Source organism: Microtus pennsylvanicus, chromosome 9 (genome assembly GCF_037038515.1).
Source record: "Microtus pennsylvanicus isolate mMicPen1 chromosome 9, mMicPen1.hap1, whole genome shotgun sequence".
In the NCBI taxonomy this organism is placed as follows: domain Eukaryota; kingdom Metazoa; phylum Chordata; class Mammalia; order Rodentia; family Cricetidae; genus Microtus; species Microtus pennsylvanicus.
The window spans coordinates 20569566-20596745 of NC_134587.1; the positions used below are offsets into that span (position 1 = coordinate 20569566).

At 42.7% G+C, this 27180-nt stretch overlaps 1 protein-coding gene across 2 annotated transcripts in view; it reads left to right on the top strand.

The window, feature by feature from the left end:
- Pla2r1 (phospholipase A2 receptor 1) overlaps positions 1–27180 on the top strand; it is a 107519-nt gene that overhangs the window by 78158 nt on the left and 2181 nt on the right. For both annotated transcript variants that reach the window (XM_075985073.1, XM_075985074.1), the window contains exons 15-27: positions 89–221; positions 743–778; positions 1255–1412; positions 4524–4588; positions 5248–5351; positions 7881–8017; positions 15836–15953; positions 16605–16735; positions 17185–17332; positions 21819–22057; positions 22758–22926; positions 24869–25009; positions 26170–26286. In XM_075985073.1, coding sequence (XP_075841188.1) covers positions 89–221; positions 743–778; positions 1255–1412; positions 4524–4588; positions 5248–5351; positions 7881–8017; positions 15836–15953; positions 16605–16735; positions 17185–17332; positions 21819–22057; positions 22758–22926; positions 24869–25009; positions 26170–26286 — 1696 coding nt within the window. The remainder of the gene's footprint in view (positions 1–88; positions 222–742; positions 779–1254; positions 1413–4523; positions 4589–5247; positions 5352–7880; positions 8018–15835; positions 15954–16604; positions 16736–17184; positions 17333–21818; positions 22058–22757; positions 22927–24868; positions 25010–26169; positions 26287–27180) is intronic.

A 27180-nucleotide genomic window follows, 5' to 3' on the forward strand; every position in this document is an offset into this window, starting at 1 on the left:
AGCACTTGTGTTCACGGATGCCTTCGCTGATCTTCTGATCTCCTTTGGGGGACCATCAGTAAGGAATAACAAGCTTCATCCGTTGCAGGTTGTGTCTTCATTTCTAGACAGTACTTACTCTGAAGATGCTGCAAGAAACTGTGCTGTGTATAAGGCAAACAAAACATTGCTGCCCACAGACTGTGCTTCCAAACACGAGTGGATATGCAAAATCCCAAGAGGTATAAGATCTTTACTGTATATTTGAGTTTTAACGATGTGTAGCGCTTTCTCAGATGATAGTCACAGAGATGCGACATCTCAGCACTGGGACATGAGCCACACGGCCGACAGCCCACCTGATGGATCCAGCTACTCCAGTGTAGTAAGCAGGGATAACAGGCAAAGGAGAGAAGACAGCGCAGCACCCTGTGCCGAGCTGTTCATTAGGAATGAAGGTCACCAGCTGACATGGTGGCATAAGCACATAACCCTGACGTTACAAGCACACAGCATCACCTATACGGTGAATGTATGGAAGCACCTTGCACAGTGAGTGACCAGCAAGTGTCCATGTCCTTTCTTTAGACTCTCTGGAGAGTCCCCTTCATGGTGGAAGTCCTCACAGAGTCTACACAGTATAGTGTCTGTCCTTAAAGTTATGTTTTAAGGTGGCATAGCAGCAGTGTGGTTAGAGGGAGGTCATTCAGACACTGCGCCTATGCACTAGGCTCAGTGGCAATGCTTTGGTTTCTCTCTGCAGGTGTGATACCCACTTTTCCAGACTGGTACGAATACGGTAAGAGCCCACCTGGCAATTCTCAAGCTTCTAAATACATAGCACAAAGGGGGGAAGTAATACCGCATTGTCCTATCCTTCCCATATTGTTTGTTTTCTTATATATCAACCTGGGCTGATTTGTTCAAATTAACAGATCAAGAAGGCATAACCCATGTGATAAGTACACTCATTAAGTAGGGTTGAAATTAACAACATAACTCCATTTTCATGGCATATTATTTTAAGATATGTATCTATCCCTGACCTTTGAAAACTAGCGGAGGGGTCTCAAGTGAGGTAGACTAAGGGAATAAGCAAATTTTATGTGTGTGTGCACACGTGTGCATGTGTCCATCCGTCTTTACGCCCTTCTTTAAAATGCCAGGTGACCAAATTACAATTTACTGTGGGTGTCAATCACAGCCCATGCCCCTTCGCGTCCGCCTTCTATCTCTCACTAGTCTTGACACGGTCCACATCTGGTTCCCTTGCAGATGCGCCCTGGTTCTTCTACCAGAATGCCGAGTACCTCTTCCACACCCACCCTGCCCAGTGGGACGACTTTGAGTTTCTCTGCGGCTGGCTACGGGGTGATATCCTCTCAATTTATTCTGCTCAGGAGCAAGAGTTCATCCTCAGCAAAATCAGAGTGGTACCCAAACACAAATCACTACATGAAATTCATAGTTTACACCTATTCCTGTCCTTGGGGAAGGATATGTTTTTAAAATTTGGCTCCACACATTCATTTAAGTTTTCGTAAAAGTCGTGTTTTTTTTTGTTGTTGTTGTTTTCCTTCCCACTCTACAGATTAATAGAAAACAATGGAGGCACAGGTTTATTATGTTGCTATGGCCCTTGGCCTCACTTTGTTCTGGAATAGTAACGGTTTTAAGTTAGTCAAGTTCTGTGTAGTGAGATTCGCTCATCACTGTCTGTGCTCCAGAGGGCTCCACGCTCCTGATCTAATCACTTACCAGAGGCTCCTACTTCCTAATCTGTCATCTTGTGAGTTAGGAGTTTAACATATACTAGGGAGGGTGGAGATGTATACAGATCTAGTCTGGCAGGACCTAGCTGTAGATTTCCAGGCCATATTATTTCTGCCCACGAGTGTGGTGGTGTTCATGGCAAGCATTAACATCTCACCGTTAAGAAGCCTTGTGCCCAAGACTATCCTTGTAGAGTGGGTTGATGCAGAACTTACTGATTCCAGGATGAGGGGTCAAACTTCTAGAGGTCATGTCACGTGATCTTGAGGCACGCCCACACTATAAATGTCCAAAAGTTTTCATATCACTCTCCTATGATGAATAGTCACTTGGACTGTGAAAGACAAAGATAATACTTACTTGGAATATAGAAGAACTTAATATGAGAAAGAAGGCTAGGTAAGGTTTTTAAAGTCTGAAAAAAAGTGATTTTTCTTTTGAAGAATGCTTATGTTTCCTCGCCCTCTTTGATAACAGACCATGGCGTGTTATCAGGGCAAGCTTTGAATGTTTCTCTTCGGCCCATCTTCTCTTTCTGATCAATGATGAAAGCATTAAAAGCCATAAGCACTTAAGGGTCATTGGGCATGGATGTCTCGCCAACCAGACACTTGGCTCCTCCTTTTTTCTGTGGTCTACAGTATTTGCTTTTTAAAATGACAACTCACTATTACTTTTAAGTTGTGTTTATAAACACTTCTGAAACTATGCATCAAATCCATTACTTCTCAAAATTTGACATTTTAAGCCCTTGCAATAAATCGAAGCCCTCGATCACTTTGGTAAAAAATATGGACGATGACAGATTGCCTTTGCTTTAGAAAGCTCAGTGGATGAGCTGTTGACTTACGTTTCTACCTCGCTGGAAAGTGGCCTTCCATGTAATGTTAAGATCTTTCCACACCAGGCTGTTTTGCCTGAACATCTTTCAGCTTGTCCTATGATGTTCTCTACCATATACATCACAACTGTGGGGTGCTCTATAGATTACCATACCTTAACTTAGGTGGGAATAAATGTGCTAGTTATGATGTAAATGTCATGATTTCTCTTTAAAGGTCCTAAATTGGAACAGTGAGCAATCAGTCCATGATTTTGACTGCTGTTGCCCATGAGCCTTCTCTATCTATCTATCTATCTGCCTATCTATCTATCTATCTATCTATCTATCTATCTATCTATCATCTAATCTATCTACCTACCTACCTACCTATCTGTCTATCATCTAATCTATCTACCTATCTATCTACCTACCTACCTACCTACCTACCTATCTGTCTATCATCTAATCTATCTACCTATCTATCTATCTAATCTATCTACCTATCTGTCTATCATCTAATCTATCTACCTATCTGTCTACCTATCTACCTACATACCTATCTGTCTGTCTGTCTGCCCGTCTATCATTATCTATCTATCTATCTATCTTCCTATCTCTCTCCCTCTCAGTTTTTCAAGACAGGCTTTCTCTCTGAAACAGTACTGGAACTGGTTTTGTAGACTAGGCTGGCCTCAAACTCAGAGAGATTCTGAGTGCTGGGTTTAAATGTGTGCTCCACCACCACCCGGCAACTCACCAGCCATCTCTAGATGGGATGAAGTTGTGGTCTTCCCACCGCACCCTCTGTCAACCTCAACAGAGCCATTCCGAAGTCTGAAAATGAAAATCTGAATTTAGCGTGTGGTACATGGATTTAGTTCTTGTCCATGAAACAACTCCTCAGGGATCTCAAATTATAGTAGTTCCCCCTTGCGATATTCCCAAATTGCTGATCTGGCAGACAGCCATGCTGTTTAAGGAGTAAACGCACACTTATCTCAAAATTAGAATGTTAGCAAGCTATCACGTTCTGTTGTACGATGACCTGAAATTCATATGGAAATAAATAACATATCTTAAAATGTATCCCCAAGCCTTCTCAAAATGAAACAAGAGTACAAATTTAAATACATAGTGCCTTAAAATGAGCAGGTTTTTGGCATACAAACATGAATTTGAATTTCAACGCACACACAGAGGGAGCAAATACACCATAAAGCATAGCATGTGAGAGGGCTCGGTGAAATCCGTTCTGTCCCTTCCAACGTCTTTTACGGCTAAGGAGGGGGCTTCAATTTCCTGGGCCATAAGTCCAGCATACATCTGTTGTGCACTGTGTACATGTGTGTGCATTTGCTACTTCACTGTGCTTAGGCTGGGTGATTGATATTGGCTTTAGATTAATAAAATGGATAAAGGGTAATTTTCTAGCTGCCAGACATTGGGATTCTGCCATATTATTTTGTCCTATGTCATGTCTCTCTCTTTGGATGCTGACACTGTTCAAAGCTTACCAGACTAATACATACACTCGGAATCTTTATTCTGCTAATGTCTTTGTACTTTGTTTGTCAAATACATGTGACATCTGCAGTGAGCTTCCATAAATCACGGAGAGAAGATGCCACTAATTATAGTCAGAAAAAGAGTCCATCTTCTCTTTTATGTTTTATGACTTCTTACAAAGTTAGAAATTTGGCTTTTCAAGCTGAATGAAACAGAAAATACTTTCGGTGGTTCATTTCTACTCTGTTTCATGGTGGACAAAGAGTGTTTTAGAATGCTGCAATGTCAAGCCTTCTCTAGATACTAGCCCTTCATTGCTCCTCCTTATGTAGCCAGGTAAAATCGTAGTAAACAAAGAGCTAATAGCATCTTCATTGATCTTAATAGTGAAAAATGTAAGCGAGAACAACAAATGCTGACTTCTTTTTCTTCCCTTTAATAGCTATCAAAGCACGGTGTAAACTGGTGGATTGGAATTGAAGAAGGAGGAGCCAGCGATCCAACTCAGTATGAACCAAGATTAATCTGTATTTAACACTAGTTGACAAGTTGTATGTGCATAGTGATTGCACTGGATTTTGGTGACGGCTTTGCTGAATAACCTTCAACTGTTATCCTTAACATACAAGTTTTCATTCCTCTAACCAAAGGCGCAGGCGTGTTTTAGCCATCACCGGTCTACACCACAAGCGTGCCCATCACTTGTGAAAGCATCTGCCTCCCTTATTTTGTGTGTGTATGTGATAAAAAAAAAACGCAGCATACACTTTACTTTGGTGCACACAATGCAGATTAGCTGTAGGTACAATGCTTAATGTGCTTAATTAAATTGAGTAAATTATTATATTTTCAGTCTGTATCCCCGTACTACAAGGATGGACTCACATACTGAACATGCCAAATGAGACCTTAATATTTTGTTTTAATTTTTCTGGGGCTGGAGAGATGGCTCAGTGGTTAAGAGCACTCACTTCTGTTCCGGAATTTGGTTTCCAGCATCCACTGGACAGCTCACATACCCCTCTAGCTCAAGGGAACTTGACACCCCCTTCTGGTCTCCACAGGATCTGCATGCATGTGGCATAAGTATATACAGACACAGTGATAGGACATGACATACGCATGAAAAAAATAAATCTTTTTAATTTTTAAAAATTTTCCCGCAGTTGGCATAATGGGTCACCTGTGATATTCCAGGACTGGGACGGAGGAAGAGAGAAGAGAGCGGATAACCAGAGCCAGCGGTGTGCCTTCATTTCTTCCGTAACAGGTTACTTCACTTATTCTTGTCTGGGGTTGCGCTGCAAACACCTCTAGAGGCCGCCAGGCTCCTTCGAATGCTTACTTTTGTTTTCTGTTGATGGCGCGCAATCTCATCAGTTGTCAGGGTTCTGAATGAACACCCATCCTGCGAAATTCATGCGGTCACATTCCTGTCCATAACTTGCAAATGGCTAAGTCCTCGCACACCAGCAGAACCTGAAGAGCCTGCTGGGACTTACAGACATGAGCTCCTGTCTAGAGAAATGGCTCAGGGGCTAAGAACACGGGCTACTCTTCCAGAAGACCTGGTTTCTCTTCCCAGCACTCACGTGGTGGCCCCCAGCCATCTGTAACTCCAGTTACTTCAGGGGATCAAATGTCCTCTTCTGACCACCTCTGGAACCAGACACACATGTGGTAAACATGCATGCATTCAATCAAAATGCTCAGACACATGCAATAATGGCATTAAGAAATCTTTGGGGGTTTTTTTGTTTTTTTTGTTTTTGGATTTTTCGAGACAGGGTTTCTCCGTAGCTTTTTGGTTCCTGTCCTGGAACTAGCTCTTGTAGACCAGGCTGGCTTCGAACTCACAGAGATCCGCCTGTTTCTGCCTCCCGAGTGCTGGGATTAAAGGCATGCGCCACCACCGCCCGGCAGAAATCTTTTTTAAAGACAAACATGCACCTCATTTTCAAATATAACAAAATAGATGTTTCTTGTCCCTACCCAAAACAATGAAGAATTGTTCATTAATTTTACAAGGAAATATGCTAAAGCTTGAGAATGAAGTGGGAATAGAATTTAAAATATACAGGAAGCAGCTGCATCAAAGAAGGTGCGAGAGGAAAAGTAAAAATGTAGAAAGTACAGAGAAATTACCATAACTGTAAAGGTGAAATTATTAGAAAAAATGTTCTGTAAATCCTGTTCTCTGTGAAACCTCAGTGTGCAGGCTATTTTTCATCCATCTCTACTTTCCTGTTTGCAAATGCTCACTCTGTGCAGTCTATGAATGTTTTCCCACGTATAATTAAAACCTGTGTTCAGGGCTGGAAAGATGGACCCAAGTAAGAGCACTGGCTGCTCTTCCAGAGAACCCGGGTTCAATTCCCAGCACTGCATGACAGCTCACAGCTGTCTGTATCTCCAGTTCCAGAGATCTGGTATCCTCACAGACATACACATAGATAAGACACCAATCACTTAAAAATAAATAAGTCATTTTTTTAAAAAAGTATTTACATTCAGTTCACTGTTTTATTATTATTTTTATTGTTCATTACAATTTTATTATTTCTGGCACTAATGACTGCTCATCTGAGATGAGCATCTGTTTGCAAGTTAGATCCGATGGCACCCCGAAACTGAAGACTGGCTTCTCTGTGTTCTGAGAATAGTACTGCCTAGTTGGGCATCAACTGACACGAGCCATTCTTTAAAAAAAAAAGCCATGTTCATAATTAATATGGTCAGGAGAGAAATAAATAGAGAGAGAGGAGAAGCGCTCCTCTGTGGGCGGCCCTCTGCAGAGTTAGGGGAAAACTGTAGCTAATCCGCCTGTTTTGCCAGCAGGTGTCACAACAGCCTATGGAAAGGACTGTTTTGCCAGAACAGCTGAGGATCGGCACTGACAGCCACAGCCCAGCCCCACCTTTGAAGCTCATGGTTTTCATGCCTGTTTTAACACACAAAGCTAGACCCACCTTGTGCTGTGCACACAGCTTCTTTGTCTGGCATTTTTTACTCAATACGAACAGGCATCCGTCCCTTTCCTCTGGAACTGCAACCCTTCTAAACTAAAAGATGGTTTGCAAGAGGCTGGGAGGTTAGAGATCTGTCTTAGAAAAGACATGTTCATCTAAGAGTCTGCCTCATATAAGAGTCAAGACCGAGCAATCCGCCTTTTTGAGAAGTTCCTAATTTAATCATTCTACAGTATTATGTAGGCTGAGCATCTTTTATCCAACAAGAGTAAGATAGGAAGTGTTTTGATGTTTGCAAGTTGGGGATGTTTACAGGGGCTTTACAAGCGAGCTGTTTCCTGGCTAAACATGTGAAACTAGAAATGCCTTCCCAGACACCATGTCAGCGCTCAAACATTTTAGGATTTAGATATCTACATTAGATATATTTATCCTGAATTTTTGGAAGAAGTATTATAAAGTTTAAAAATGATGATCTATTGTCTTAGAAATATTTTCCCTGTACTGAAGCTGAATACTTAAAAACCTGAAGGCTTATTTTGCTTCCCAAGCCAAATATTCGTATGACTTTAAATTAATCTTATTTCAATTATAGCATTTGTTTACTTTTGTGAGCTTTTTTTACATTTTTACATTCTAATTACTCAGATGGCACCTTGCCCAGGGGGGGTGTCACTAGAGATCTTTGTACTTAGTCGTTTAGTTCAGTTTCCAGAGTTCAAAAAAATGAAATTATGAAAAACCATAGCAAGCCATGAAAATCGATCCATAAAGATTGTGGAGGGGCTGTCCTGGCTCCGACAGCTTTTCTGACCTGTCTCCTCCCGCAGGGCTCTGGGGCACTGAGGACTGTTCTGTTTCTATGCCCAGCATTTGCAAGAGAGAGGAAATGTGGGTCATCGAGAAGAAGAAGCCACCCTTGCCACATGGGACGTGCCCCAAAGGCTGGCTTTATTTTAACCACAAGGTAAGTTCCTTCTTGTAACGTCGTCTTTGTTTTTCTTTTGTGGAATGCCAGTTGAAAAGTAATTCAAAGTGGGGGGGGGGGGGGGGGATTGGGGGAGGGGCATGTTTGCTTGCTTGCTTGCTTGCTTGCTTGCTTGCTTGCTTGCTTGCTTGCTTGTTTGAAGCACCAGTTAGCCACAGGACCTGAGCTGCCACTGTCACGCCTTTCGAATGACTTCAGAAGCTTTCCCTTTGGGAACAGAAAGGGTTTGTGCAAGGCGGCTGTGCCCCCACACCCTGTTTGTGGAGGCGTTTTTTTCTAGTGATGTCCCTTGTGCTGTGTGAGTCACTAGATAGGATGTGTGCGCGTGTCTGCAGTGTGTGTGTGTATGTATACACCTGTGTGTGCCTGCGTGCTAATTCATCCACCCCCACCCCACCCCGCAAGTAAACTTTAGAGAGCCCATATCCTGTTCCTCCTCCTCTTCCCCGCCCAGAAGCCGCAGGACTCTACCCACCTGTAAACTGATGAACTAATAATGCAATTTGGTCAATGTCATCTTGAGCTTCATAGAGCTGATGCTTCGGTGCCGAATTCAATTTCAGAGTGAAAGCTTGCCAGCAGGGACGCCGTCAACCAGGTTTATGATCTCTGATGCGCCCGTCCAGGGAGGCTGAGACTTTGCCTCCACTCCTTAGGTTTTGTAATAAAATAACTTTAGAGGCTTTGGGTGAAAGTGACTAAATGAATCCCAAACTGTAATTGCTTAACTCTTAGAGAATTAAGAACTGAAACGGTGTCATAATTCCATACGCTAACTTGAAATTGGTCTTTAATTGTGGACAGCCACACCGCAGGCATATTCTTCTTCACTATCTCGCTGCCACTGTTAACTCAGGCAGTGAGTTGCCTGAATTCTGTACACACACACACACACACACACACGTATGATTAGTCACATATGGCTAGTTTAAATATGGTGAAATACAATCACCATATAATTTTCTACCTTAGTCATGTTCAGTGTGTGGTTTGCAGTGTTCAGCATCAGTATGTTGTACAACGCCTCTCCAGGCCCTGTCTCTTCTTACAGAACCAAACTCTATATTCATTGAGTAACAACTCCCTATTCTTCTTCCCCATCACATCCTGCATCCTAAATAAATGGCTCCCCCGTTATATCTCCTGTCTCTCCGAGCTAGAATCCTGAACATGGAGACACGCAGTGCCCATCCTTTTATAACTGGCTCACTTAGTAGGATGTCTTTAAGTCTCAGCCATGTGATGACATGTGATAGGATTTTTTTTTTCTTTTAAAGGCTGAGTATATTCCGTGGCATATGTATTGCCAAAACCCCTTCCCAGTGGGAGATATAAACACTATCTACCCCTATACCTGAGGCCCCAAAGACAAACCAAGGTATGAATCTACCAAAAGCAACTCTGGAGAACCATTCAGTTTATTGGGCTTCCTTCCAGAGTGTAGGCAAAAGGTTGCTTATGTCTTTACCTATCAGGGATGACGACCTAGCCACGTGGGCAGTGCCTTCCTCCCCTAGCCTTCCCCTGCCTGTATACCCTAGCCCCTCCCCCTAGCCACATGTAGTTAGATCGTGTCGCATAGACCAGGTGGTGTGAAGCAGCTAGATGAACTCATCCTCAGGTGAGGATCTCACGAGCCTCTTCTTCCCAGTGAGAGGAAACGGTCAGCAAAGCCTGCTGGGATAACCTTCTGTAAGGGGCACAGCTGAACTGCTGATGGTAGATACCTGGCTCACAACTGTTCCTGTACAGCATGTGGCCACCTTCTGCTCAGCCTTCTAGCCACCCATCATGAATACTTAGAGTACCCTCGCCTCTTGGCTGATTTTGCTGGGCGGTTTGGTAAATATTTCTTATTTGATCTGATTTTTAAGATAGACAGTTATCGTTCTGATTTTGCATCTGAGAAATCTGAGGCTCGCACAATTGTGTGACTTTTATGAACATATGGGTCAGGTCAAAATTCAGCCTCTGTCGTCGTATATAAAGAACGTGTCTTGTTAACCCTCCCCCCCCCCGAGTTCAGGTCTCTAGAAACCACGTGGACCATCAAGTGCAGTAACACACATGCTCCTAATCCCAGCACATGCTTCTACCTAGGAGGCACAGGCAGGGAAAACCACCGGAAGCTCATGAGCCAGTTAATTCGCATACACAGCAGTAAGCAAGAGAGATCCTGTCTCAAGCAGGGTGGAAGGCAAGGAGTGAAACCCTAAGCTGTCCTCTGAAAAGAGAGGTGCCTGGCTCTCAGACTGGAACACACGCATGCACACACACACACATGCACACACACAACGCACATGCGCACACACACATGCATGCACACACACACACGCGCACACACACACCAGTTTCATCTCAGTTGGCAGTTGAGCGAAGCAATTTTCGTTAATTAGGTCTTTCATGGTATAACCTGTGTGCTAGTTTCATCTCCTGGGTCAGAGCTTCATCGCGTCTGCCCGTGAGAGGGGAGCATGGCGTCTGAGCTCACTTCCTCTTCTTCCCAGCATTCTGTTCTGTTTACTCCACCCACCTATGTTCTAACTTATCAGGGCCAAGCAGTTTCTTTATTAGCCAATGACCTTCCTCCATCATATCCTGTCCCAAAATTTTATTTAAAACAGAATCCAAAGGCAAGTGTTTGCATCTTGAGCATATGTGGGGGTGGGAGTAGGCAGACAGAGAAACAGAGACTAGGGTCCCATGGTCCTTTGTGAGGGACGCCTGGAGTTCATAATTACTTCTTCAGCTTCACTTCTTGAATGCCCATAGCACCTCTCAATGCAGCCACCTGTAGAGAAAGCCTTTCTGAGGGTCCTTCTGAGAGCTATCTTCCATTTGTAAATGAGGTGGATGAAGAAACTATAAGGGGGGCTAGAGAGATGGCTAAGTGGTTAAGAGCACTGGCAGCTCTTCCAGAGGTCCTGAGTTCAATTCCCAGCAACCATATGGTGGCTCACAACCATCTGTAATGAGATCTGGTGCCCTCTTCTGGCGTGTGGGCATACATGGAGGCAGAATGTTGTGTACATAATAAATAAATAAATCTAAAAAAAGAAGAAACCATAAGGATTACAGAGCTCCCTCAGCAGTTAAGGGCCTGTACTGCTCCTGCAGAAGACCCTAGTTCAGCTCCCGGGGCCTACATGGGGGCAGCTCACAGCTGCATTTAACTCTAACTGGGGGGGGGGGCTCCTCAGACACCTGCCCTAACCTACTCATGTATAAATAAATAAATAAATAAATAAATAAATAAATAAATCCTTAAAAGGAGAGAAAGAATCACAATAAGCAATGATAAAATAAAATGATGTCTTATATCAAAATTAAGGGACCTCCTCCCCTCTCGTTCCCACACGCAGAGCCTACCTCTGTCAATGCCTTCACTCTTCTGACTGAGTCCTTGAAAGGATGAAGTGAAACCATGGATAAGAAGGGACTGCTGTTAATGGGTTACTCAGTCTGGAAGCCAGAGAAGAAAGGATTGAGGCTGAGGGAAGTAGCAAGCGCTGTGGGGCCATTCCCCCCACCAGAACCACATCCCCACACTCCCCTTAACTCTTAAAGCTACAGGAAGAAAAGTGGGGGATAAGTTCAGAACAAATTTCAATACATGATAGGCCATTGAACTTTCCCCCTTCTTCATCAACTCTTCAAGGACTAATTTTTATTATTTAAAAAAAAAAAACTCAGCTGACAAGTTAATTGCATTTTTAGAGTTTTAAAAACCAAGATACCTGGAAGCTAAGCATCCTTTCTTATGATTCATAAATCATCTTCTCCATGTGTGATAATGTAGCTTAATGACATTTGGGGAGGTTGACAAGATGTTACCCTAGGAAGGACAAGTCAGCAGGGCTAAGAGGGTGCTCTTCTTTCTTTTCTCCTCTCCTCCCCCCTTTGTGTGTGTGTGTGTGTGTGTGTGTGTGTGTGTGTGTGTGTGTGTGTGTGTGTTGGTTCCCTGCCAATGGCCCCTTCAGTAGCATCTAAGGCAGAGAAGGGGGAGGGAGTAAGGATATTCACAAAGTTCCAGACGTCAACATTAGATGATAGGTGGAAAACTGAGAAAAGGCCAAATTTGAAGGAAATATTATAGATTTTATTGCCAAATGTTGACTATAAATTATTTTGGAACAAAGAAATTTTATTACTCCAAGCTCATTTGGAATATTATAGAGCCTCCTTAATTCACAATTATGATCAGAGACGCATATAACTCGAACACAATCTGCAAACTTGTCAGAAGGTAAATAAGTTAAAATCGAAGAGGCCATTTTTTCTTCAGCACTTCTGCCTTATTGATTAGTGATGTTGTTTCCGAGTTGACTAGTAAATACGGTATATTTAGAAAAGAAGCCTGTGACAATAGGAAGCCATACCTCCACTGTCAAATGGACAAATCTTGGCTGCAGGGAACACGGAAGGTAGTGAAGGGAGAAGCCTTCCTGGAGAGAAGGGTGGAGCAGACTGAGCCAGCAAGAGTCACTGGTGTTTATGAATGGTTCATTAGTGACTATCTGAACCCAAGGTGAACTCGCATTAAATGATAAGACTTCTCAATAATTAGTGTGTGCCGCTCCTTGGGATTTGTAATTAGAAGAAAGGAGCAGAATAAAAAGGAACAGATAAAAGGGTGATTGTTAAAAAAAAATGAAGCTCCTGTAAAGCCAATTCCGTTTCTTTGTGAAGCACACAAGAAAAAGGGACGCAGGAGGCTTGGAAACCCACTCCTCTCTTGATCGGTAACTCGGGCTACATCACAGTTTCTGGCTTTTAATCCTAAAAGGTGTGTGTGTGTGTGTGTGTGTGTGTGTGTGTGTGTGTGTGTGTGTGAACTGAAGCCCTAAAGAACGACATTATCAGAACTGAGTTTTGGGGAAATTGGCCCAGGCACTACTGACACTTGGGGTCAGATAGTTCTTCGTTGTGGGAAATCATACGGTCACTCACGGCATATCTGGCAGCGTCTTAGTCTCCATCTGTGTACGCCAGTGGCAACTCTTCCCAAACTAAGAATAACTAAGAGTTTCCCCAGACTTTGTCGCAATATCCACGAGAGGGAAAATTGTGCCGTGTAAAGTCTAGAATGTCTGAGAGCGTCATTGGGCGGCTGATTGCAAGGAGTTGTGTCTTGGAGAGTGCCAAGCCAGAAACACAGCAGGAGATAAGAGTGGGGAGACTTGTTGCCTGCAACAGTTAAGGAGAGTGCTGGGGTTGTCCCCCGAATACTGCTCTCCCCAAGGCATGGAAGGGTGGTGACCTTAGCCGAGAGTCCATCTTGACTCCTCTGGAGAAGCGCTGCCGTGAGGTGGACACCCATGAGCTTGCTCAGTTAAGGTTCTAGTTTAAGAAGGAAAGATAATAGACCCGCCTCTGGGCGTGTTCAGATCAAGGTCATAGAGCACAGGTCTACAAGGTTAAGGTGGAGAATGTGGACACTTCTGGGCATATTCAGTTCAATGTCACACAGACAGAGGACATGAATACTCTGGTTCAATGTAGTGAGTGAGACAAGTTTACATACCCAGAAGAATGGGGTAGAATACCTCTATGGGGTTAGTAATTTGCACTGATTTTTCTTTGTCTTTAAAATGTATGCATCATGTGAGTGTATGAGCAAGTGTTTGTATGTGTATAAGTACACATGATTACATAGCTGCATGTATGTGTGTCTACGTTTGTGTGGAGGTCCAAAATTAACATTGGTTTTCTTCCTCGGTTATCACCCCAAATCCCCAAATGCTCTTCACCTTACAGATGGAGGCGGGCTCTCAGTGTTGGCTAGCTTGTTCCAGCCATCCCCGTCTCCACCTCCTGATTGCTGGAATTACAGTGGAAAGCCCCAGTGTCACCTGGCATTTTTTTTACATGAGTTTGGGGTGGGGGGATCCAAATCCCAGTCATCACAGTGTGTGACAAGTGCTCTCCCACTGAGCCATCTCAACTGCCTTCTAACTGGATTTCCTTGTCCCCCCCCCAAAAAAAAGTTTACACTGGAGAATATAAAAATGGAAAGATACATGAATACTATTTTAATGGAATAGTTCCCCTCCAAGGTTCCTGCCTTGCTTGGTGACTTGAAATCGACAGTCATTTCACAGGCCATTCTTCTGTCTCATGGATGGGTTTTTAGGGATTATCCTTGTGTGCCAAAGAAGACTGGCCCTGCTTTTCTGCAGTGATGGTTGGCTGTTGGGAGGGGGTGACAGCTGACGGAAGGGAAATTAGAGACTGAGGGAGAAGAGCGCCATCCCAGAGGAGGACAGGAAAGGTGGCGCTCTCTTCTGTGAGTTTCTAGGTAAATTGGGGTTAGTTTGAAATGTTCTCTGTGGCTCAATCCTGGGGTCACACCTGCCAATGACTAGGGCTGCCTCTGTTCATTGAGGAGGCAACTGAGTGGAAAAAGAAACTGCCAGCACTTTCTGCACGGAGTGTCCCTGCACGAAGGCTCTCCTGACTTCCGTGAACCCTGTCCGGAAGTGTTAGTGCTGTGGTCTTCTTTCTACCTCGTGGCTTTATTTCAGCTTTTCTTACCATGTTTACATTTTATCAGCAAGATGAGCTTACTAGACTGTAGTTGGTTGCTTTTTACTCTTTGTTCTTTTGGGGGCCCGCCACCCAGCTCCCGGATAAATCACTCGCAGAAGCTTATTCTTTCTTATAAATGCCTGGCCTTAGCTTGTCTTGTTTCTAACCTAAATTATCCCATCTACCTTTTGCCTCTGGGTTTTTTCCTTTTCTTACTTCTTATCTTACTCCATGGCTGGCTGTGTGGCCGGGTGTCTGGTTGTCTGGCCCCTGGTGTCCTCCTCCTCCTCTCTTGCTCCTCCTTCGCTCCCAGATTTCTCCTATTTATTCTGTCTGCCTGCCAGCTCCACCTATCCTTTCTCCTGCGTCACTATTGGCTGTTCAGGTCTTTATTCGACCATCAGGTGTTTTAGACAGCCAAAGAACTTCAGCTTCACTGAGTTAAGTGTAGCATTAACAAAAATAACACACTTTAATATTCCACAACACTAGGCTAATTGTATCATTCCGATTCTCATCCCATTGGACAACAAGAACACCTCTGCCTTGATGTGTTCTTGGCCGCAACATGGCTAGCGTGAGTTTGGTCCCTGGACCCCACAGTGAACTGACTCCTTAGAGTTGTCCTCTGACCTTCCTGTGTGTGGCATAATAAAGATTTTTGTTGTTGTTGTTGAAGATGACCACCTCATTGTGAAACTCCAGCCTGTATTTTTATGTTCCGCTTAGAGTCAGTGGTGATGTTTGTCCCTCAGTCTGTCTGCTTTGTTTTTCTGTCTTCCTCTCATTTCCCCCATTGTTTTTCTGTAACTTCCTGTATGTTTCATGTTAAATGGTGGGCTCTGAGCTTCGAGTGAACTTCAATCCTCCCTGTCCTTTCGTCTCTCACTAAAGTAAGCAAGTCGGCTTCGGGATGGGTCTAGCTAAGCCACTCCTTTGTTCTTCTTTGACTAAGCTCCTACTGTAAACCTTGCAAATTGACGGGCTCCTTAGAAAGAGTGCCCCTCTCCACGGAGCAGACGACGCCATGGTGACATTCCGGATGACAAACACATCCCTGCTTCTGCTCTGCCTCACGTGAATGAGACAAATTGCTCTTCACCCCAAAGCAGCTTTGTTAATGCCTTCAGAGCAGCCAGAAAGCTGATGAGTTCTCTACCTAAGAAAATTATCATTTCCAAGACCGACCTTCGGTGCCTTTGGGAACTTGCTTCATTCAAGTAGAACAGTGCAGGAATGAACACATTGTGTTGTTGTTGTTGTTCGTAGTGCTTCCAGGTGTGGATTCCCAAAGACACCCGCCAGCTGAAGACCTGGGCAGGCGCTCAGGACTTCTGTGTCGACAAGGGCGGGACGCTGGTCTCCATCGAAAGTGAACTGGAGCAAGGTAGAGTCCAAGGGTTCCACCAAGCCAAAATGGCCGCCATCATTCTAATAGTAATCAAAACGTCACCTCCAAACTTTCGCTTACAAATCAACATTTAAAACAGTATACTGCTAAGACACAGGAAATTTCAGGTTGAGCGCCAGGGTTTCTACCATGACATTTGTGAGAGTAGCCTGCCAAGAAACTGCTAACTTTAGAGGCTTTAACTGGAGAGAATGAGGATATATTTATGTGTGTTCTAGAATGGCTAACGTAATGTCTCGGGAATATCTACTACAATGGCACGGTAAGTTTTTCAAAGATCATTTTGAGTTCACCTATACATTTTAACTTGAAACTTAGGCATTTACATACTTCTTTTTAAATATACTCCATTAGTCCTTGTTTGTTTAAGAAAGTAGTAAGTGAACACTGGAAATTGTTTTGCTAATGATCTGATAAAATCTCAAGTTAGTTACCCAGCTAATTTCGTTCAATTTAAACTAAAACCAAAACGGAAGAGGCTGTGTTACCTCAATAAGAGCAAAATAAGGAATTTCTACACTTGATTCAAAATGCTGTCATTTAAATATAATGATGTCTGTGAGCAGCATTTGATGACGACCCAATGGTTTATGTGGCATTATTAGATAATGTGTTTCTATTTTCCAGCTTTCATTACTATGAACCTTTTCGGCCAGACCACGAATGTGTGGATAGGGTTAAAAAGTGACAATCACGAGACATGGGTGAATAGGAAGCCTGTAGTATATTCTAACTGGTCTCCGTCTGACGTCATAAATGTAAGTTTTAAGCTACTAGGGGCACGGCTTGCTGGGGATCAGATCAGGGTCTTGTATATTTTAACCTTTGTGCTGTATTCTAAGACCCTCAAAGATTTATTTTTTTTTACACCTTTTTAACAAGAGATCGTAACTGAGACTTACTGACTAAAACTGTTCTCTGTCTGTATTTTGAAGCTATAAATTTACATTAGTTTACCAGCCATATGTTAATTTTTAATAATGTAACATTATAACAGTTTCATGCATACTATAAACACAATTACACTATGAATCATGATGATTGTTTATCTTGGAGGCTATGAAGAGATTTCTGAATTGGTTCTAATTAGATGTAAATAAGATAATAATGGTGTTTTACTTTTTCAATTTATGCCCTAAATCAAATTTTTTCAATGTGACAATAATGTTATATTTATCATATTTTAATAATGTGTATTCCTTTAAAGATACCAAATTACAATACCTCTAAAATGAAAAAGCATGTTCCACTCTGTGCCCTGATGCTAAGTAGTCCTAATTTTCATTTCACTGGAAAATGGTATTTTGATGACTGTGGGAAAGAAGGCTATGGATTTGTTTGTGAAAAAATGCAAGGTAAGAAATAATTGGGGTTTTATTCTTTTTATTTCCAACCTTGCTTCCACACCTGCTGTCTATGAGCTTTGCAGCTATGATATAAGTCATTGTCCTCTACACTTAGGCATATTTAGCCATGTGTCCCCCACTACTTAGGACTGCAGAAACCATCTGACAGATAACGGAGTTTATATACCAACCCTAGGACCACTAAATAGCTTTCCACCTGTGTTCTGGGAGTCTGCGTGGTCCAGTCCATTTTCCTAGACTGTGTGATGTTAGCAACAACACAGAGAAAAACACTTTTTTTTTTATTCATGCACAGTTCTGTTTCAAAGTCAAAGTGATGACATCTGTTGATCTACCCTACCAGACTTCCAAGGTGTCATGTTATAAAGCAAGAGACTGGGGTGAGTGCATTCTGAGCCTTCTTTCCAGTTAAAGCCACCACGATTCAGTCAGGGAACCCCGGTAGCCTTACTTCAGCTTGGTCACCCTCCAGAGATCCTACTTCTGAACTTCACAGTCAGATAAGTTTCTTCCCACTCAATCCTCCAGACTGAGGGTTAAATTCCAACATACAACACTTCACAGAGAGCACCGACAGTAGGTCTAATCATGGTCTATTGCGGCAATTTTTAAATGTCTCCCAGAATGTTGAAAAAGAATGAGGAGCTGAAGCCAGGCAGTGGTAGTGTATGCCTTTAATCCCAACGTTTGGGAGGCAGAGGCAGGCAGGCAGAAAACTCACTGCCTGTGAGTTTGAGGCTAGCCTGGTCTACAGTGTGAGTTCCAGGACAGCCAGGATTGCAGAGAGCAACCTTGTCTCAAAAAAAAAAAAAAGAAAAAGAAAAACGAAAAAGAGGAACTGGCTTAGTTTATGCCTATATTCCCTGCACTTGGGTTGGGAGACTAAGATTAAAAATGACCAAAAAAGAAAACTACCCACCAAGTTCAAGTCCACCCTGGACTATAGAGCAAGTTCCAAGATAGCCTGGGCCATAGAGTGAGATTCTGACTAGAAACATGGGTCACCAGTTCATACTCACTCCGTTTGTTTGTTTGTTTGTTTGTTTGTTTTTCCGAGACAGGGTTTCTCTGTAGCTTTGGAGCCTGTCCTGGAACTAGCTCTTGTAGACCAGGCTGGCCTCAAACTCACAGATATCCACCTGTCTCTGCCTCCCAAGTGCTGGGATTAAAAGCATGCACCACCCCCACCTGACCTCACTCCTTTTTTTTAAGCTTCAAAAATAGTATCTGCGGCTAATATGACATGTGGTATATTTCTATATCTGGGGAAAAATTCCCTAATAATTTCTGGAGTGTAATATCAAAGCCATATGTTATAGCTTCCCCTCCCTGTGATAGAATATCTGAACTAATCAGCTTATTACAAGAGAAGATTATTTATATTGGCATAATAATTTTGAAGGTTAGACCCATTGCTTTGGGGCTGTGCCAAAATCAGAAAGCTATGGAGGGATCGGGAAATAGAACAAAGTCATCCAACTCATGATTGGGAGGCAAAAGTATAGAACAGAAAGAGTCCAAACTCCCATAATTCCCTTCAGTGGCATGCACAGTGACCTAAGACCTTCTACTGGGCCTCACTTGTCAAATGCTCCATCAGGTCCAATGGTCCCACTCTGGGGATCACAATTGGGATACCAGGGCCTTTGGAGGATATTTAAAATCCTAATTAAAGTGTGATACTATCACCTATATCCTATATCCAGGGGGATGACTAAGCAGTGTGATTGTCCTTGAGTAACCTTCAATAATAAAAATAGCAAAGACAGCTCCTGCTTTCATAACCTGTGTGTCCCTGTGCCTGGCACCATGCCTTTGGGTTTATAAACATTATGCCATAAAACCTTCAAGACCATTCCAGGAAATAGGTCAAAGTCTTTCCATTCTATGGATAAGGAATGTTAGTCTTAAAAAGAACAAAACAAAACAAAGCAGTATTTCAGTTAAAGATAGTAGTGATTCTGTTTCTGCAAAGTTGACCTCGTCTCAAATTTATGCGCTGATTGCTTTCTTTGGCATTTGGGGACGAGCAACATAGGTGCTCTTTTGGTGACACTGCAGGACAGAGGGGGAGCACAAGCCCCATGTCTGACCAGACAAGCTCCCACTTCACCTCTTTACACAAGCGTCAGCAACAAGTTCAGAAGTGAGGTCTCTGAAGGGTGACCGAGCTGGAGTAAGGCCACAGGGTCCCCTGACTGTATCTTGGTGGCTTTTACTGGAGAGAGGAACCACAATACACTCACCCCAGTCTCTTGCTGTATAATGTGACACCTTGGAAATCTGATCAGTAAAATGACTGCATCTTCTATGAGCTTTGATTTCAATTTCTGTTAAATGAGTAAGAACTATTTCAAATGCACATACAAAGCTTAGCATAGTTCTCAGAATGTGTTTAACAAAGGACAGTTTTAAAAAATTGTTATTTCTGAAAAATACTATTAAACTTTCATTCTTATTACAATGAACACCTTGTATTTTTTGACATAAATATATACTTATATTGGGCTTGAGCCAAAAATTGCTATGTTCCTGAAAGAAAAAAGAAATAGGAGTAAGTCAGGAGGTGCTGGCACACACCTTTAATCCCTGCACTCAGGAGGCAGAGGCAGGCAGACCTCTGTGAGTTCAAGGCCAACCTGGTCTACAAAGCAAGTTTCAGGACAGCCAGAGCTGTTACACAGAGAAACCCTGCCTCAAAAAAAGGCAAAAAAGAAAGAGAGAAAGAAAGAAAGAAAGAAAGAAAGAAAGAAAGAAAGAAAGAAAGAAAGAAAGGAAGGAAGGAAGGAAGGGAAGAAGGAAGGAAGGATAAAAAGAGAGGCAAAATCCAGAGGAGGTTGCTCAGTGGATGAAAGAACTTGCAGTACAACCTTGGGGACCTGAGTTTGAATCCCCCCAGGACCCAGTAAAAGCCCAGGTGTATGGTATAATCCCAGAACTTTTGGGGGGGAGATGGAGGGCAGAGACAGGAGGATCCCCTAAAGCTCATAGGCCAGCTAACCTGGCAAACACAACAGAAAAACAGAGCAAAACCTTGACTCAAATAGAAGAAAAGAAGCTACATTCATGGTTGTCCTCTGACCTCCACACACATGCCATGGCACACACGGGCATGCGTTCACACACGTGCATACACACACACACACAGAGAGAGAGAGAGAGAGAGAGAGAGAGAGAGAGAGAGAGAGAGAGAGAGAGAGAGAGAGAGAGAGCGCAAGACAAAGTAAAGACTGAACACTCGGGAACAACTCAGCGTCCATAGATATTTCTTCCAGGATAACGAGCTGCAAAACCACATTGCTCAAAACCATGTGTGTTTTGTTTTGAAACTTGGAAGGACTAATTGCACTGGGAGAAATTCTTAGGTACAAAAGCAATGGTGTAACCCAGTAAAAGGAAACAAAAAATTTTCAGTTACATTATTGTGCCAATTGTCACTTTAAAATAGTACTTTGTGTCATATGGATTCTGTATAACTAGCCATAAACTGGGAGCATAGGCTGGCAAGCAGGCTTGCAGCCAAGAGGACACTGTGACCAAGTACAGTCTGTCACAAGGTAATTAATAAATAGGCTCATTTCGCTTCCATTTTACAATGTGTGCTTTCTAAATCAAGCAACAGTAACAAAGGCAAAAGGCTACTTTTCACTTTGCCATTTTTATTGTGGAGAACATGACCAAAACAGGAGAGGGCAGTGAGGAGCAAGATTTATGAATTGTTGGTGTGTCCTGGATGCAATAGAGCATGCCCTGTGTGGATATTGCAGTGAATTCTACACACACCCTCCTTAGGAAGAACTTATCAGTTCTTATAGACCTGAAATGTAACCTTTAGAAGGACTGATTTTCTCCAGGCCTCCTAGCCAGGGAGGGTCAGGAATGGGATGCAGTCCAGGTCTTCAGCTATTCACATTTCAACATGCCCTTTAAGAAGCCAAAAGCACTTACAGATTCAGTTTTCAGCCTAGTATGCAAGAGGGACTAAATTCACTCTAGGTCAGATGCACAAACATTTTCCTAAATTTAGGCTGTTCTATGGTTACAGCAGAATACAGGACAAAAAAAAGAGAAAGCACACATCTTAAAGAGAAAGCACACATAGGCACTCACTACACGTATGTACACATGCAGTGCTAACTGGAATGGCATGGCCTTTTAAACTTCAAAGCCCACCCCAGTCACATACTTCCTCTAACAAGGCCACACCTCCTTATCCTTCTCAAACAGTTCCACCATCTAGGGATCAAGGGGTCAAATATTTGAGCCTATGAAGGCCATTTTCATTCAAACCACCACAGTGTTCCAGTGCCCTAGCATCACACACCTTCCAAGTATAGTGTCATTGTTTTGAATTCATCACTTCTGGAGGAAAAGCTCTGGTCAGTGTCACTGTTAGTGACAAAGATGCATGTTGAGTCTGACGTCCTCTGTAGTCCAGACGCCACAAGCAATTTTGTTGTTGTTCTCAATCTAGATACTCCTGAATACCGTGCAAATGTGTCTGAAATGCATTCAGTCCCCAATACATTAGAATTTGGAAACAGAACTTACAAAATCATTCATGCCAATATGACGTGGTACACAGCAAGAAGAACCTGCCTGGTGCATGGAGCAGAACTGGCCAGCATTGCAGACAATTTCCAGCAGGCCTTCCTCACAGTTGTTCTCAGCAGGCTGGGATATGCCCACTGGATTGGCCTCTCCACCACAGACGTAGGTGTTCGAAGTCCCGCCAATCATCTTTGCAAAGTTTTTGTCTATTTCCTTAGGGAGACAGCTACTGGAACCAGCATGCAAACATAATTCCCAGACACAATCATAAATATAACATTCCAACAGCTGGTTTATACAGACACTACGGGGAGGGGTGTTGTTGTTATTTTCAATTTTTTTTATTTTGGTTTTGTTTTGTTTTGTTTTTGAGGACCCTGGGGCTACAAAACAAGAGTATACATTGTTTTAGGATGAATATGCAATGCCTGATTTCTAAATATAATGCCCCCATGGGTCCTTTGAAAACTCTCAAGAATCCCTGAGTACTGAATCATTTATGCAATGAAACACATCTCAAACTCAAGTACCATGTTTGGGTAATTTGTTAGATTTCCAGAATCTCCATGAAAAAAAATGATTTTTGCTCCCTGCTCAGAAATTAATTAATTAACTAATTTACTGCCCTTGAAATATAACATGCAGAGTTCTGTTTGTGTGATTTTTATTTTTTGTTTTGTTTTTGCTTTTGAAAACAAGAGTATTACACACTTGAATTACTGAAAGGTAAACTCTGTTCCATTCATGACCTCCGGTTCTTTTGGAAAAACATGTGGAATTTGGAAGGAGTGCATCCTTGGGTAGTTTGGGGTGATTCCAGCAAGTCGTGGCAATGAAGTGATGCTTTGAATTCCCTCTGCAGAATGGTCTTAATTTTGACTGGTCGGACGGCACCAAATCCCCTTTCACCTATTGGAAGGACAAAGAGTCCACCTTCCTTGGTGACTGTGTTTTTGCTGACACTAGTGGACGCTGGCATAGAACAGCCTGTGAGTCTCTTCTGCAAGGCGCCATTTGTCATGTCCCCACTGGTAAGGATCATTCCATTCAACAGAGCCAATGTGTCCTGGCCTTCTGAATGTTCACAACTGCGGAATACAAACACGCATAATAGAAAGTCCCAGCCCTTGGGAAGCCCTGGTCTATGATACAAAGACAAGTAGCTGTCATACCAGGCATGGCTGGGAGAGGAGGTAAAAGGGATTATCAAGAAAGGGGTGCATTGTTTTCTTCTTATGCTGCCGTCCCCATGTCTGCAGCATAGTTAATAACACTTTGCTGTTTTTAAAAGAGCATCCTATCTGTCTAGAGAAACAGAAGGGCTTTTTGAAGGGTGTGGCAGTATATGTAGACCGAACTTGAAGAATGGGCGGGGTTATAGGAAGTCACAGAACATAGAGAAGCATTCTGAGGCAGAAGCGTAGATACAGACAGAGGGGTGCGGGATGGGGATACAGACGGCAAAGCTGGTGCTGACTTTGCCGGCATCCCAGGTTAGGGTAAGAGAAAAACAGGAGGTCACACTACAGAGGTGTGCTTTAGCATCTGTGGAGAATCTGAATTGAAGGTTTGAGACAAGAGTGCTAGATTCTTAAGCAATGGTTATGGCGGTGGTAGCGGATACTCTGTGATACCCCACACTTTGCATAGTATCCCATTTACATGAAGTTCAGCTGACCCAATCCTTTATGGGAGATGAATGTTAACTGGGAGCATTAAACAGATTCCCAAGGCTCCATCCATCAGGAGAACAGAGGGAGGTTCAGTCTCCTCACCTGCTGACGTGTGTGATCCCGCTTTCCAGGTGTCTTCTTTGTTGCTATCATATGCACCACGAGTTCTCCCTCTGATCTCCTTTTAAAGCTCTCATTTCATAAAACTGCATTATTTACTTATATTCTGGATACTTCGACAAACAACGCACATCATTTACATAATTGTAGATGAAAGCAGTTCAGGATTAAGCATGAGTAATGTCTATATGCATGCATCTACATATGAAAGCGTAAGAAATGCACACACCTATATAGCGAAATTAGTTCTTCTAAAACACTGTAAGTCTCCTTCCTTTTTTGATGAAACTGTACACGTTTATTGTAGACTTTTAAGGGTTGCCGGGCAGAATGGCTCATCAGATAAACATACTTCAGAGCAAGTCTGCATCCTGAGTTCAGATCCCCAGAACACACATGGAAACAAAGAAAGAAGTGACTCCCAAAACTTGTCACACATGCTCTCATACATACTTGTCTCTATGACAATAATAAATGAAAGACTTAAAATAACAAAGGCCAGATGTTAATATATCTAAACTGTTCGAACTGGGGAAAAGAATGGCATTGCTGTTAGCTCCCTGTTACAAAGAAATTGAGCATAGGGTAACATACCCAAGGCCACACAGTTAGGAAGCTATGGGGCCAGGCGCTCAGCATGGATGTATCTGACTCTCAGGCTTGGTGGCAGAAGGCAAGCCCCCTCAAACTCTGCTTATTTATTTCATGTTGTGTTTCACTGTGATACTCACTGAAGGTGCTGTCCTCTCACAGGCTCCCTGACATTTAAGGATTTTAGAAATCCGTGGACACTTAGCCCTGCATAGGACACGTATTTTACATGTAGACATCCTTTCTACAGCATCACTCAGCTCCCAGTTCCTCCAGGAACTGTATCTCCCTGATGCCCCAAGCTTTAGGCTAACAGTAGACAATGCCTTCACCAGGCAGCACTCAAAGGAAACGGACAAAGCAATCTGTTAACACACTCTGCATGTTTAGGTAAAGAGTAACAGAAATATAAGAACCTAAGCCACGTTTGTAACCACTGACTTCAAATCCAGTCTTTTTGGGTATTATCATGAAAATCTTAATGAATGCATTGATTCTGGCCTTTCGTTGACTGTAAAATAAGGGTTATCTTAGTATAGGAGCTCAGGCACCAGCCTGAAATCATGCTTGGTTTTTTTTTTCTTCATAGAAACAAAGGCATTTGAGCACCCAGTGCTCTGCCCAGAAACATCGGTTCCCTGGATAAAATTTAAAGGTAATTGCTACAGTCTTTCTACTGTCCTGGACAGCAGGAGTTTTGAGGATGCTCATGAATTTTGCAAAAGAGAAGGTAATTCTTCTGTGGCACTAAACGCTGTCATGGACTCTTTGACGTCGCAGTAAACAGTGCGCCTGCTCGAATGCTCATTATCCAGTAACTGTAGGAGCTGTGAAAACCACTGAAAAAAATAAAATAAACACCATTGAATCCGCTTGTTACGGGGACAGCTATTACAGGCAATTCAAGTTCCAGTACAGACTTTGGAAACCCAAGATGGTGTCTCAGTGTATAGCATCCCCCCAGAATTCTTCATTCTCAAGCCACGTATACTATGAATCTTTAATGTTCTCTAAACTGGATCATCAGGACTTTAACTTTCTAAGTGAAAGCTTGTATACATGTTTATAAATGTAGTTTTACCTTAAAAGTCTTAAATCGTAGAGAATAGGAGGAGAGAGGGAGAGGAAGCCTTAGTCAGTATGTAAAATAAATTTTAAATTGTTAATTAAATGAAATAAAATTTAAAAAGGTTTAAATCACATTTTAGGTGGGTGTGGTGGCACAGGCCACCTAATACTCAGGAGGCAGAGACAAACCTTTATGAATTTAAGGGCAACCTGGTCTACATAGTGAGTTCCGGGCCAACCAGGTTACATAGTGAGAACTTGTTGGTTTGTTTTGTTTTGTTTTTAATCACTTTATTTTTTGTATGTATATGGTGTGTGTGTGTGTGTGTGTGTGTGTGTGTGTGTGTGTGTGTGTGTGTGTTGGGGGGGGGCATGTGTGTATATGTCTTATACCCAGGATCTTCCTCAATCACTCTTCACCTGGTATGTTTGAGACAAGACATGATCTCCTCCTGAACCTGGCCAGCAAGACTCAGGGATCTGTCTCTGCCTCCCCAATCCTGCTCTTTACCTGAGTCCTGAGGATTCAAACCTGGGTCTCCGTGGTTGTTCAGCAGGCACTTTACCAACTGAGCTATTTCCCCACATGCTCAATCACTTTTTAGCCATGGAAACAACAGAGTTGGGGCTGTAGCTCAGGGGTAGAGCAACTGCCTAACATGGCAAGCCCTGGGCTACCAGCCGCAGCACCAGAGAGGAAAATAAAAATGTATTGAATGGTGCAATGTTGATTTTTCAAAGCCCAGGCTTCACAAGACAGGGCACAGAGACATTTGTGAATCGCACTTCCCTCGCTCATTGGCTGCTCATCTCTTTTTACAGGATCTAATCTTTTAGCCATCAAGGACGAGGCTGAAAATTTATTTCTCCAGGAAGAGCTTCGTGCTTTTAGTTCTTCTGTCCAGATGGTTTGGTTGAATGCCCAGTTTGATAGTAACAGTAAGTGATGTGGGCACAGAGGATGAGCAAATAAATAAGGAGCCGTTAAGACCTCTGGGAGCCACAAAACTCTCCTTGGACACATTTGCTGTGAAAGTATAGCGTGAATCCGAAAGCCACCCCCCTCCCAAACAAACAAAACAGATGACAAGTTAACCTTCATATTGACCATAAAGATGCTTGCTCCAACTCTGTCCTGAGCCTTATGGCAAAGCCACGTTGACTCTCTTAAGTGTTACAAAGCCCAACAGAGTCAGGGAGCCATTTCAATTGTTAACTGCACTTCTTGAATTCTTACAGACTGCTCATAAACACCAGTGTGTGTAAGGAGGCACACTCTTCTTTTCTTTATGTAACTGATGTTACTGAAAAGTACTTGTAGAGAAAATTATTGTAATTGGCACAGAGAGAGCGTTACCTTGGTGGAAGAGGCAGGGGAACAAAGACCATCCTTGCGTATTTTAATCCTGGAAGTGGTTTGAATTTCTAGCAGTTGGTGATAACCAAAAGCAAGCTGACTTATATAGTTCACTTTATTGTTGGTTTTAAATTCGTTTCAGACAGTGCCCCCTACACACACACACACAAACCACATTGACCACTTATAGGCTGAACTTTCCCACTGAACCACTTCTAGGATAATGACAGATTCAGGAAATAAGCCCTCTTCTTGTGGGGTTGATGTTAGGCTTTTGAGGGATTTTCTATACATTAATTAATTTCATTTCATTTACTGTGTGCTTTATTTAAATTGGCTAGAAATGTGAACCTATTTTTAAAACTCAAACCAGGACATTAAGAAACAAGACATCTGTATCTAAAAATAGAGGCAAATTTAATGGATACATACCTATTTTTGTGTTTTGTTCATGAGCGTACTTACGGAATTAAATG